We start from the raw sequence: 14,465 nt of genomic DNA, 5'->3' as shown, positions 1-14,465 counted from the left end.
TATATATGAAAAGCCAATTCTGACTTTTTTCTTTTAACTTATCTGCTTTGTAAATTAATGACAGAAGCTTAAAATTATTATTTTTATTTTTTAGGAATAGGCACACACTGGAAGAGGATCCTTAAAAAAAACCCTGTGTATACATAGAACATAGATATAAAAAGAAACATATCAAAGATGGGAAATTTTAAATTTGGGGAAAATTCAGTTTAGGTTCTCACACTCAACATGTGTGTCAAACTTAATAACTACATAAAAGAATGAATAATAAACTAAAAATTCACAAATATTTATTGTTAGGTGGAGAATAATTTACTGAACTAAATAATGTAAGAATTCAGAAGGAAAAGAATTTGTACCTCTGATAACTGTACAAAATAAAACATTTATCAGTGTCTTAAAAAAAAGATTATTTGCCCTGGCTGGTGTGGCTCAGTGGGTTAAGTGCTGGCCTGCAAACCAGAAGGTCACCAGTTTGATTCCTAGTCAGGGCACATGCTGCCCAGTTGGGGGTGTGCGAGAGGCACTCAATCAGTGTCTCTTGTGCATTAATATTTCTCTCACTTTCTCCCTCCCTTCCCCTGTCTCTAAAATTAAATAAATAAAACATTTTTTAAAAAAGATGATTCGACAAAATAAAAGGTAAAACCTAAGGAAAGTATTGCCATATACATAACATAGTTAATATCTGAGTCTGTAAAGAGCTCATGTAAATTCACTTGGTTTATTAAATCCCAGTTTCCATTTGGTCAGTTTACAAATGATACCATTTAGTTCACAGCAGAACTAAAGGGCCTGTGTTGTAGGTTAAATAAGAGAGAAACATACCTCTGGAGCCTTATCCAGATGAGTAGTTAATGGCCCTTCATCCCCCACAACTCTCACTTCATTTTACATTATGTTGTGTCCCTTTCTCTCCTTTTCCTTCTCTACCCGGACTTCCTCCCTCTTCCTTTTGATGGGTCCTCTTCCTCTTTTTGTGCCTTACTAAATTTAACAGAGGTTTTTTTCCTTACTGTTCCTTTTTGCTTTTTTGTTTTTTGTATGTGTGTGGCTGATTTAGGTTTCCTTCCTCTTGCTTTTATTTTGCAAGAGTTTTATCTTGCACAGTTGGGGGCACTCCTTGAACCTGGGAGTCTTCACAGCCCCCCCCCCCTTCTTTAATGCCTGTTTTTCTTTGGAAGTATTTATGAAATTAGAGCAGCATAGGAGGTGTTTAAAAAACGTGTGTGTGTGTGTGTGTGTGTGTGTGTGTGTGAAAGAGAGAGAGAGTGAGAGAGAGAGAGAGCGAGTGCTACTGAAACATAGCTGTATGTGAAGAACTAAAATTTATTTCTAAATAACTACGAGAAGCATGGAACTATGGTGATAAAGGAGAAATAATTGGGGTGTGTTAATTAAGGAATCATGAAGCTGCCTAATTTCTTTATGGTCTTAGGGAGTACGCCTTCTAGGTTGTTCTGCCTTTAACCAAATTGTGGTTATGCAAAACTCCATTACTTTCGTCTTGCTAGTCCTTCCAGTAATTATAACACAACACACTACAGCAGTCTTAAGACTTCAGTAGGCATACAAAATACCTGTGGGAACTTGTTAAAAATGTCCCACTCCCTGGAAATTAGTAGAGTTGATCTTGGGCAGACCATTTTAAAATGGACTTTAAAAGAAGCACCCCAGGTAATTTTTTTTTTTAAGATAGAGAATTTTTTAAATTTATTTGTTTATTTTATTTTTAGAGAGAGGGGAAAGGAGAAAGAGAGGGAGAGAAACATCACTGTGTGGTTGCCTCTCACTCGTACCCCCAACTGGGGACCTGACGTGCAGCCTAGTAATGTGCCCTGACTGGGAATCGAACCAGCAACATTTGGCTCGCAGGCCGATGCTCAATCCACTGAGCCACAGCAGCCAGGGCCACCCCAGGTAATTTTGATGCAAGTCATCAGCGGACCACAATTAGAAAATCATTGCTGGACAGCATCATAGCCAAACTCCTTGGTATGGCTTATAATTTTGCCCCTACCTTCTCTCCAGCGCCATTTTCCATAGGTCTGCACCATACAACCTTGCAGAAGTGCTTACATTTTATAGGCTTTTGGTGATTTATGACACCATGGACACAAGTACATGTGGGTTGGACTCATACACTGCTGCAGAAGGCAATGATAAATCACTGCTGCGTTTTTCCCTCAGTCTCTTTATCTTCTTACCTGAAAACCCTATAGTGAGACAGCACACTCCTTCATAGGGTCGCCAGGAATCAGAGCCCACTCGATGGCATGTAGTAACACCACCATACAACCTGTGCATTAGAAATGTTAAGCAACTTAAGAATTATCAACTTGTCCGGCTTTCTCACACCTTTATATCTTTGCACATGCTGGTCTCCCTGCCTAAAACACTCTTCCTTTTATCTGCTTTGCACAGTCATTCTTCAGATCTTGTCTGAAGCATCACACCTTTCCCCTTTTCCTTGTCAAATAGAGTTAAACTACACTCATGGACATACCTCTACTATAGTACTTAACAGTGTTTCATCATTGTTTTCCTTTTCTGTCCCTTAGTAGATTATATTCCTTCAGGAAAGAGACTGTCATGTTCATTTCTGTTCTTCCAGTGTCTGGTACATGGTTAGATGTATAGTAAACATTACAATCAAAGTTTCTCTTGCCTTTTAGAACGTTGAGCATGCTAGACTTAGAGAAATGCTGTAGTGGCAGCTCTGCACTCCTGTATTCAGGGAGTTTTCATGTGATTTTAAGTACAGAGTATTTGTTTTTTTAAAACAATTATTTTTGAATTATTAAATGGACAAAAAAGAGGCTCTCTGGCTACACATCCTAGCTATGTACCATGTATTTTTCTTGCCACTCTCTAAGTATGCGATTTGTAAGTTTGCCTCCTCTCAGCACTTCAGTTTCCCCGTCTGTAATATCTCTACCTAATATGTATATACAGTAGCCTTCTCTAGTAACTGTTATACTGGCCCCATGTCCTTTAAGTAAAATACCATTTCTTCCCCCACCCCTTTCATTTCTATGTTTAAGAATCCAGTTGTCTTGGGGGTGGCGATTGGTTTTCATGGTTTTGTATGGCCAGGTCCAGCCTTAGTCCTTGACTTTTAAATCTTACTCTTGTTTCTTTGAATCAATCTCATGACAGTTTCACAAACAGACTTTCTCCTTTGCTCTTTGTAATTTGCCCTGCCTGGAATGTATTTATTCAAATTTTTAAACCCTAATGTAAGTCCAGCCTTCTTAATAAAGATCATTATTTTATCTCACAGTGGGAAAATTAAATAGTAAACAAAAATATCTCCCAAGGGAAGGATAGGAGGGAAAATATGCTTGAATAATTAACTTCGTGGAAAATTTCGTGGGAATAATATTTCATACTAAGGCATACTAAATGGATGGTTTCATTATATGTAGTGGTGCTTACTAATATTACAAGTTTTAACTAATAATTAAAGCATGATTATTCAGTTATCTATGAAATATAAGCAGTGGTTGTATGTCCCCATTACCTCTATTTTTACCTCATGAGTAAAATAAATATAAATTATTAAAAAATATTAGTTAAGTCATTATTACTATAATCTGTAATTTTTCTGTAAAAAACATGATTTTGAAATAATAGGCTAACTAAACCTCATTAGCTTAATTCTTCCTCATTTTTTTCCAGTTGGTTGTTTGCTAGGCATCTCAGTCTTACCTTTGGATCAGAATCCACACCCTTCCAGTGTGGCTGGAGGGGAAAGCAGGAATAGAGGCCAGAGAGGTCCTGGAAGGCCAGGATTACACAGGGCCTTGTTGACCTGCCATCAGTTTTGGATTTGGCCTGTATTCAATGTGTCTGCACCTTGAGGGGAGTAAACCTTTTCATTTGTGCTAGGATACATTTATTCTCTCAGGACATAGGTGTAATGGAGCAGGGAATTTAAGTAAAACTTTAATATATTCCCCAAAGTACCTAATCTGTCACAGAATAATAGTATTTGTTGTAAGGTAATTGTAGTTTCCTTAGGCTTATTTGTACATCATTAAGGAAAAGCATCATATTAGAAGCTATTTGTTTAAGTCCAAATTATTTTAAAAACAAAATTTATAAGTTCTATTTTCTTTTATTTAATTTTTCTCCCCCTTGTTTGGAGCCACAGTTGAGTCACTATTCTATTAATTTATTTACATTTTATGCTGCCATCATTTCCAGTAAGGGCATTATGTTGGGAAAATTCAGGTTTAGAATTGTGATTTAATTGGAGACAGGCATTGATATATAACAAAGAACGAATTTCCTTGCTAGCTTTACTAACTTTAGACAGTATAGAGCCTATTAAAAGAACTTTCAGGGGGCTCCTCATTTGGTGTGTATAATAAAAAGAAATGATGCCATAGTGGAGATAATAGAATAAAAATCAATATCAGCTTGTAGAGAATAAATGTCAAATTAATTTTTATAAAAATAACCCAGGTGATAATAGGAATTCAAGAAATGCTAATATTGACAAGTTAAATAAATGGTAAGAGCTGAATAGTTGCTTCAAAATTTCCCTATTCCATTATTCTCCTTGAGTCTATAATAGTCTAGATAAACAAAATTATTAGTAAAAATATATAAGATTTTTTTTAATGCAAATAATTACTAGATTTGAATTATGATAAGAAATTCACAGAACACACCGTACTTTGATGTCTGGTGTCTATAGTTCTATTTGGTTCTGTGATAATTTAAAATACTAAAATTCATTTTGAACTGTTCTGTGTTGGCTTTGTAAAATCCTATTACTATTGTTTCTTTCTTTCTTCCTCCCCTCCCCTCGCATTTCCTCCCCTCCCTTCCCCTCCCATTTCCTCTCCTCCTCTCCCCTCCCCTCCCCTCTCCTTCTTTCTCTAGTATAGCATCTTCCTTATAGGCAATGACATTGTGTGCTCACAAGGGAAGTGCAGGCATAAGTATCATCTCAAAGCAGAATTCCTCCTAATATTTTAGCTTCTGGGTTATTCCAATATGTTCAGTTTTGAAAATTAGGAAGAGGAGGTTGACCATTATCCTTCCCAGTTCTTGTTGCTTGTTGGCCCTCATTAGGAAGTCTGGGTATTACTACTACTGGATGTTCTCATACTAGCAATTGTTATGTGAGTACATCTCTTGATCACATGAGGTTTTTCTTTGCACTAATATTTTATATTTTTCATGGGTAATTTAGTGAAGAATTATATCAACTAAGATCTGTACATAATTCAGTAATGAATAAAAATCTTAGAAATAGTATTAACACAAGTGAATTTAAAAACCAGATCTCTTCAAGAGCCACATTTATGAATCAGAAGATTAGTGGATTCATTTTCATTTTTTAAGGTAGTATGCCCGATTTATACATGCTTAGAGTAGTGAAATTAAGAAATTAGAACAGTTTCTATTAGAGACATTGATAAGCTGTTGTCTATCCTCTGTAGTTATTAAGCTTAAGAAAATTTTTCCCTTCAGTGATTAAAATGAGATATGGTATGATTTTTAACATTGTTAGAACTAATTTCAGTTTGATTTTTTTTCATTATTATTTGACCCTTTCTGCAAATTTTTATATAATAAAATAAGGTTGAAATTTTAATTTCATGACTTCTTATCAGCTAATTAGCTTCTTTACATATTCATAACCACATTTAAGGATCACAGAGGTAATTTTGTTGATAGTTTCTTTGGAGGTATAAGATAGTACAGATTATTATTTGAGATTAAGGATATCTTTAATTTCTGAAGAATTGTTTAAACTATCTGACAGGTCATTTCATTAGTGGGAAAAAGGAAAAGACCTTTTTGTCCAAGGGACTATACTTAAAGAAGTCACTACATATGGGAAATTTTGTATACTAATTTAATTCTAGTTTTCTGTTTCAATTCTAGTTCTTGGATTTTGCAGGAACAAATGGGGAAGTAAGGTAAAAGATAGATGGGGTAGAAAGTGAGAGTAGGATAGGAGGAACTAATTCAACAGACAAAATTTTGTTTTGTCTCTTCTCTGAAATGCTTGTTGGACCAAGCTTTTGCAGGATACATACTTATTTGTATCTAAATAAATTTTTACAAAATAAATGACTTGCTGCATTAAAGTCTTCTGGAATTGTTTCACTGTGGTGTTTTAGAATTTATTCGTGGAGAGAACTGTTCTACTGTCATATGCTCTAAGTAATGGGAGTGATCCGCAGTTTTTAAATTGTTGCTGCTTGTGATTCTGGTCATAATCTGATACAGTTCACTTTTCGCAGTTTTCTAAAAATTTGAGACTTAATTGTTCATTTCTACTCACTTGTCATTCCTGACTCCAGAATAACTTCTAATTTCCTTTTATAATATAATCTCTTTAGTTTTGAAGGTTTGACTCCAGAGAGTTGTGATATATATCAGAGTATATATGGCATAATTTTAAAAGATTAACCTGTAACTGTCTATTCTACACAAATGTGTTTCAGATGGAGCAGCTATCAGATGAAGAAATTGACCATGGTGCTGAAGAAGACAGTGACAAAGAAGATCAAGACCTGGACAAAATGTTTGGAGCCTGGCTGGGGGAGCTAGACAAACTCACTCAGGTTAGAAATAGCACTTGAAAAACTAGTTAAGGATTTTAAGTCATCACCGTGTGCTAAAAAGTTTATGGTGCATTCATAAGGATATGGATGTAGGTTACATTTTTAAATACTTCTGTAAAGGGAAAATGTCCAAAGCATTAACAAGTAAATGAATAGTACTATAGGACAAAGTATTATCTTCTGTGGTTATTTGAAGGAGTTAAAAACAAAAAACAAAAAAACAACTTTTGACAGTTTCTGTTCATCTACAGGAATTAATTAAAATCTGTTTCATAGATTGAGATTGCTGGCTGAAAAGTTTTAAAGCCTATAATTCTTCACTCTAAATTTTAGTAAATCCTATTTCACAACTTAGTTAATTTGAATACATTTTACAACATAAATAATATCTTCACGTGCAAGTATTTTCTATTACATGATTATAGAATACTGACAAAATTCCATTCCCAGCTACATTTTAAAACACTGACAAAGCTTTCATTTGGCTTTATTGTATCTTTGGGCTTTTCTGTGTGTTTGTTTTTAAAGAACGAACTTACCTCTAAAGCAGGTCACTTTTAGAATAAAGGGTACACTGTTACTACCCCAGTTAATACATTGTACATTTAAAATATGAAAATGGTTATGTTTATTAAAACTTTGTGGCAATGAGAATAGTGGAACAAAAATTATTTTCATTCATCCTCTAATACTTCTGGGAGAACTTTTGTATAAAATTGCTTAAGTTACAATTTCTTAATTAGTAGAAAAGATGGTAAGGTAGAAACTTTGTTTCTTTCTATAACAGTCTGTAATTAACTGATACGTTTTTCACGTAATTCTTAGATCATTTTGAAAAAGAGACATGTTTCTGACCGTAATCTGTTCTGAGTTTTGAGGAGAAAGCTTCCAATTCCAATAGGATCTTATAAGAATCATTCTCTTCATCTCCAGTTAGGAGAAATAACATTACTTGTTGAGAAAAAAGATCTTATGTCTTTCTGTCTGTAGTTGTGAAACCATATCAGTTTAATTCTTAATTTTTTTATAAAAGGTGGTTTTGGCATAGATACGAAGTCTAGACTATGCAATTCTTGCTGAGGAAAAAAGGAAAGAAGAAGTAAAATAGGGGAAATAGAAAATAATGCATGAAGGAATGCATGTGAGAATCAGCTGACATGTGTGGGGTTTCTTTGGCTGTATGATTTAATTGTTCATACTTGGGAAGGGGGCCAAAAAGAGAAAAGACAGGTAGGTATCACTCCAGCCATTCTGGGAGGAGTAGTACTCCATGCTACTTACTGCAGATGGCATTTCTACTGGTTCAGTACCTTTTATTCTTTTTTATATTTTAAATCCTCTGATGTCTAATGTGAAGAGCCACTCACCAAAAATGTTGGCTCCTAAACTAATGCTACAGCTGTTCTTTTTTTTATACAAATCTGTCTTTAGAGAGAAAGATTTAAAAAAACATTGTGTAATGTGGCTCACTGCTAATAAGCTGCTTTTTAACACTTCAGAAATTTTCAAAAATTTTTACTAAGTTGGTGGTTAAAACCCTAGTTTTTTAAAATTTATTATTTTAGTTCACTACAGAGTGTCATCTATGCACCTGTATCATGCATACAGTGTTAATGGGGTTTTCACTGTTATATATATGAATTTTTTAAGTATATTTTATTGATTATGTTGTTAGAGTAGTTCCAATTTTTTTCCCCTTTGCTCCCCTTTGCCCAGTATCCCCTTCCCTCCAGCAATCCCACCCCCCTTAGTTCGGGTCCATGAGACGTGCATTTAAGTTCTTTGGCTTCATCCTTTCCTATATTATTAACTTCCCCGTCTATTTTGTACCAACTGATTATGCTTCTTAGTCCCTGCACCATTTCCCCATTTCTTGCCCTCCCCCCACCCAGCTGATAACCCTCCAAATGATATCCATACCTATGATTCTGTACCTATTCTGGTTTGCTTAGTTGGATTTTGTTTTTATTTTTTAGATTCAGTTGTTGATAGTTGTGAATTTGTTGTCATTTTAGTGTTCATAGTTTTGATCTTCTTTTTCTTAAGTCCCTTTTACATTTCATATAATAATGGCTTAGTGATGATGAACTCCTTTAGCCTCACCTTGTCTGGGAAGCACTTCATCTGCCCTTCCATTCCAAATGATAGGTTTGCTGGATAGAGTAATCTTGGTTGTGGGTTGCTTTTCATCACATTAAATACTGCTTGCCAGTCCCTTCCTTCCTGCCTGCAAAGTGTCCTTTGAGAAATCAGCTGATAGGTCTATAGGCGCCCCCCTGTAACTACTCTTCATCTCTCTCTTGCTGCCCCCAGGACTCTGTCTTTATCTTTCACCTTTGGCATCTCATCATGATGTGTCTGGTGTAGTCCTCTCTGGGTCCAGCTCGCCCGGGACCCTCTGTGCTTCCCAGAACTGTATGTCCATCTCCTTCGCAAAATTTGGGAAGTTTTCCTCATTTTTTTTAATTCTTGCTTCCTCATTCTGCATTGGTTGACTTTTTTTTTTCTTATCTTCCAAATTATTGATTTGAACCCCAGTTTCCTTCCCTTCACCATTGGTTTTTGTGTGGATTTTCCTTCGTTTCACTTAGCATAGCCTTCACTTCTTTTCTTATGCGTTTGCTGTACTCAAGCATATCTTTCAAGCCTGTGAGCATCTTTTTATCACCAGTGTTTTGAACTCTCCATCTGTTAGGTTGTCTATCTCCTCTTCTGTTAGTTTGGCTATCTCCTCATCGCTTAGTTCTCCCACTGGAACCTTGATCCGTTCCCCTTTTTGGGCCATACTTCTCTCTCTCCTCATTCTGACAGGCTCCTGTGTTTGTTTGCCTCTGCATCTCAGGTAGAGCTGTCGCTCCTGTTACATTGTAAGGGGCAGAGCCTTAGGGATTCGGCAGTACAGGGCAACCTGTTTCACCATGCTGTGGCACTGTATGTGGGAGAGGTGTCTGAGAGGGAACAATGCCGCCTGCCCAGCACTTGCCCCTTTCCGAGGCACCTGTCCCACTTCCACACTGGACTGGCGCCCCTCTAGCTGCTGCCCTGGCCGTCGTTCCTAGAGTGGGTGGGTCTGTGGATGTTCTAGGACCTTGGGGGCCCTTTAAACAAGCGGACTCTGCTGAGACTGACATTTTCCGCCTCCACCCCAACCCCCATCGGTCTGCAGTCAGAAGCAATGAGGCTCAATTTTCCCCGGTGCTAGGACCATGAGCTGCGAGGTCGGGTGAGGACCTGGGAATGCTCCCCAGGTGTCCCTCCTTACTTTTTAAAACATGTGACTGCAATTTCTGCCAGCCTGCCGCTGCTGCAGCTGCTGGCTGCTGCCACCACCACACTGCATCCTCTCCGCCCAGGCTCCACCCCTCCTACCTGTCTGGATGAGTATTTCTTCTTTATATCTTTGTTTGCAGGGCTTCCATGCAGTTTGATTTTTCTGGGACTTCTAGTTGTTTCTAGTTTTGAGGTAGTTGTATTCCTTCTTAGTTGTGGAAAGAGACTACGCCTCCATCTTGGCCGGAAGTCCTTACTATAATAAATCAGTTTTAAGTTTTAAGTGATTGGTGAATCTTCTGAAATTACATGTAAAATTACATGTATATTTACATTTTTTTATGGAAAATGCATAGCTTTTTTCAAATTCTCAATGAAACCCCCCACTCCCCCCCCACACAAAAAAGGTTAAAAACCACCCTACTAGATTACCAGTTTCTTAGTATCAAGGAGTATTTCTTGCTTTTTCTCTTGTTGCCCCAGAACTATTAGCTGATGATTGCAAGTATCTGTTTATTTAAACTGGTAAATTGACTTTTAATATGCCTTCAATTATATTCAAGTTACCTATTAGTCTTCCTTTCCACTGAGTAAAGGAGCTATCGTCGGCAGACGTCCGTCTCGAGAGACGATAGTGTAGCTTCTTAAGTGTCTATCTGCACCGCCGAGAATGGTTGTGCAGTCCGACTCGGGAGTGACACGGTATCTGTCTCCTCCCGTGTTGAATCGACATCTTACGATGACGCTGGAGTGTCCTCTCCAGTGAAGCTGAAGCTACAGAGCCTGGGCAGGGTGATATGGAGGGTCTGCTGTTGCCCATGCAGCAGACCCCCCCTCTCTTCGCAGCTGAAGGGTCCAAGGGAAAGACGAAGTCAATACAGCTTGGCTTCAGGTGCGCCGCAGGAGTTGCCGGTGTTGACTACAGCGTCAAACCGCCTTAGGGACTCCGGCTCCGGATTTTCTGTCGGGGTTTACTCCCTTAGCCTTTCCCCTGAAGAGGTATGCCGCAAGGCAGCGGAGGTTTTTTGGAGTCAGAGTTTTCCTTCTCTGATGTGCCCTGACTGGAAGATCGAACCAGCGACACTTAGCTCGCAGGCCGACGCTCAATCCACTGAGCCAAACCAGCCAGGGCAGAAAAGGAGCTATAAGGCTTGAATTACAGCAGAAGACTTAGGCTTGAGGTTAAAGGAGAATTTCCTGGTTATTTTGTGAAATTTTGAACTAAGGCACTGAATGGTCATAAATTTCCTTCATATGATAGTTTTAAAAACTGGGTTTTTTTTTTCTTGAGATAAATTAATAAAGAAGATAGCAGTCCAATCTAATTCCACGATTCTGCTATCCATCACTTTTTAATTTGAAATTATTTGATAATTATAGATATAAATTTAAATTTTGAAAGACTAATCTCAACATTTACCATTTAAATAAAACATAAATAACTACTCACTCTTACCTTGAATTTCTCTGTTGTAAACATCTTACTTTCCTTATTGCAGAAAGGTTAGAAAAAATGTCAATTTAAAACATGGTGAGATAACTTACTAGACATCCTACCCTAACATGTAGTATAATTCTAGACTTAGCACAAACTATATAGCTAGGTTTCATAGAACTTGGAAAGAACAGTGATGTTCCATTATTATTTAAATTAGTTGCCACTCTGTTAAGATTTTGGACCCTACTAATTTTGAGTCCAGAATTGTACCTTATTTCAGGATACTTCATGCCAAAAATGATGCTGTGCTAGACCAGAAACAAACTACTTTGAGGAAAGAGAGAACAGAATTATCTGCATCGTTTCCTCCTATTTATCTTACCATGCCCATATTTATATATCTAGTTTATTTTATAGTGATACGATGTAAAATGAACTGTTGCTATACTTGATGCATGTGGAAAGATACTTACTTTAAACTCTTTGACAGTCTCAAGTGCCATAAGTAAGATTATCTAAAATAAATTTTTAAAAACTATAACCAAAATAATACAAAAAAAACAATTATACTTAAGACTGTTACGTAGAAAAACTAAGGTTTTATTTGCTATTCTATAACAATTTACTTAATTATAAAATGAACTTTATCTTTTTATATAATTGAAGCATGAATATAATGACTTATAAAACTTTCTTTTTTAAAGAGTTTGGATTCTGACAAGCCCATGGAACCAGTAAAAAGATCTCCTCTTCGCCAGGAAACAAACATGGCCAATTTTTCTTATCGCTTCTCCATATACAACTTGAATGGTAAGATATAATTTAAAATAAAATTTTAAATTGTATACTAAGTTATATAATGTAGAATCAATGCAGCTACAATTCCAAATAGCTCAATATAAAAATGATATGCATAACTTAACTGAGTTCTTATACTTATTCATGTATTTCATTACTAATACAAATGATCACAAAAAAAAAAAACAGACTGGAATTAAAATAGTGTTCTAATTGAGTTGTTAATAATTGACAAAGTACATACTCAGGTGGAACCCCACAAAAAGTAATAAAGTCCAGTGAAGGTACTTGTTAGTAATTTTATAATCAGCCCCTCTGGCCTTTATTAATGTCTTCTACCTAGTCAATTTTATTGTATTTGAAATTAATATTCCAACTTGTAATTTCTTTAGGCTTTACATTTCTCTTTATGGCCTCAATTCTTTAGGTAATATTTCTACCAGGTCACTGATCATATTAACAACTTAGAGCCTCTGGTAAAAAATTGCATTAGGGGTATGGTTGAAACTAGGGACTGCGTATAATTTTTTGCTTTATTTTTACCTTTCTTATAATTCTGTTCTCCTCTGATGGCTGTAAATCTTAAAAGATGGAGTGTTTGCTTCTAAGAATTTGTCCTGGAATATAAAACAAACAAAAACTGTTAGAAATATACTTGAGGCTTTAGGCTCAACAGGATGACTTTTTTTGCTTCTTCCCCTGAATTCATTAACTGATTTATAATAGAATGTATGCATTCTGATTCAGTTGTTTTGGAAATATCATGTATGTTGTTCATTGCAGAAGCTCTGAATCAGGGAGAAACTGTGGATCTGGATGCCCTAATGGCCGATCTTTGCTCAATAGAGCAGGAGCTCAGCAGTATCGGTGCAGGAAATAGTAAGCGTCAAATCACAGAAACAAAAGCAACTCAGAAAGTACCTCCTAGCCGACATGTATCAAAACATGGCACCTTGAAAGGATTGTCTTCATCATCTAATAGGATAACAAAAACATCACATGCCAACTACTCCTTGGATGATATTACTGCACAGTTAGAACAGGCCTCCTTGAGCATGGATGAGGCTGCTCAGCAATCTGTACTAGAAGATACTAAGCCCTCAGTAACTAATCAGCACAGAAGAACGGCATCAGCAGGCACAGTGAATGATGCTGAAGTACGCTCTATTAGTAACTCCTCTCGCTCCAGCATCACTTCTGCAGCTTCCAGCATGGATTCTTTGGATATTGATAAAGTAACACGCCCTCAAGAACTGAATTTGACACATCAGGAGCAGCCAATTACTGAGGTAAGTAGATTGATTTTTTTTCTGGTATTTTAAGAAATGATACTTTTTAAATGTAGTTTTAAGTAACTTTTGTCTGCATTTAAAGTTTATCAAGGATACCTCTGAGCAAAGTTTTAAAATCACCAAAAAGGTAATATATTACTATGGCAATGTCACAAAGATGATTAAGAAGAATTTAGGCTGCCCCAAAGGTGCAGAAGAGCTGTGCAGGGCTGGTACTCATGGCCTATCCTGCTGGGTTTGGAGCCCATGCATGGAGCTGGGACTTTTGGCCCTGCCCTGCTGAGACCAGCTGCAGAGTTAGGATTTTCAGACTGTGTCCCTAAGGAGGCTTCTGTCTGGTAGCAAGATGGACGAGTCCTGTGCTGTGCGACTACATTGTGAGATGCAATTCCACACTCCCCTGTGAGTTCATCCCACACTACCCTGGAAGGAAAAGAGGTGCCCTCCCCCTTACAGGCTTATGGGCACCAACCCCAATGGGAGACTGTTTGGATCAGTCCTGCCAAGTCCCAGATGCCCCCGGGGGGTGCAGTTCCATGGGCAGGAAGAGAAAGCGGCTCAGAACAGGGATATTCGAAGTGTGAGACCGTCAGAGGTTATTGTTAGGGACTAGGACAAAGTGCTCAGCCTGCTTCTGTGGGTTGGGTTGGCATCATCCCCAATGGAAGACTTCTGATCTATCCTCCTTAGCCCAGGGCAGCTGAGCTTGCTCTTGCATAGGGGACAACTGACTGTACCCACCCTGAATCTGCAGCAAGCCCCCATAGGGGGAACTAGAGTTGGAGACTCTGGCAGAGACTGAGGGGTGTGGCTTTGAAGCAAGGGATGCAAGATTGGTATAATATTCGCAAATCAATAAATGTGTTACATCACATAAACAAAATGAAAGATAAAAGTCAAATTTTCATATCAGCAGATGCAGAAAAAGCATTCAATAAAATATAGCACCCATTTATGATAAAAACTCTGCAAAGTGGGAATAGAGGTATCATACCTCAACATAATAAACACCATATATGAAAAACCTATAGCCAGCATCATACTCATTGGGCAAAAACTTAAAAGCATTTCCATTAA

At 37.2% G+C, this 14,465-nt stretch overlaps 1 protein-coding gene across 1 annotated transcript in view; it reads left to right on the top strand.

Annotated features, from left to right (window-relative positions):
• The window catches only part of RAPH1 (Ras association (RalGDS/AF-6) and pleckstrin homology domains 1), an 85,694-nt gene that overhangs the window by 20,033 nt on the left and 51,196 nt on the right, over positions 1 to 14,465 (top strand). The window contains 3 exon segments of the mRNA XM_090282845.1: positions 6,471 to 6,590; positions 12,003 to 12,108; positions 12,880 to 13,385. Of these exon segments, the coding sequence (XP_090138971.1) occupies positions 6,471 to 6,590; positions 12,003 to 12,108; positions 12,880 to 13,385 (732 nt within the window).

The sequence above is a fragment of the Furipterus horrens genome, unplaced genomic scaffold, assembly GCF_987537825.1.
Source record: "Furipterus horrens unplaced genomic scaffold, mFurHor1.1.pri manual_scaffold_1, whole genome shotgun sequence".
In the NCBI taxonomy this organism is placed as follows: domain Eukaryota; kingdom Metazoa; phylum Chordata; class Mammalia; order Chiroptera; family Furipteridae; genus Furipterus; species Furipterus horrens.
The sequence above is the reverse complement of the archived record's forward strand: the minus strand, read 5'-3'. Positions and strand labels throughout refer to the sequence as shown.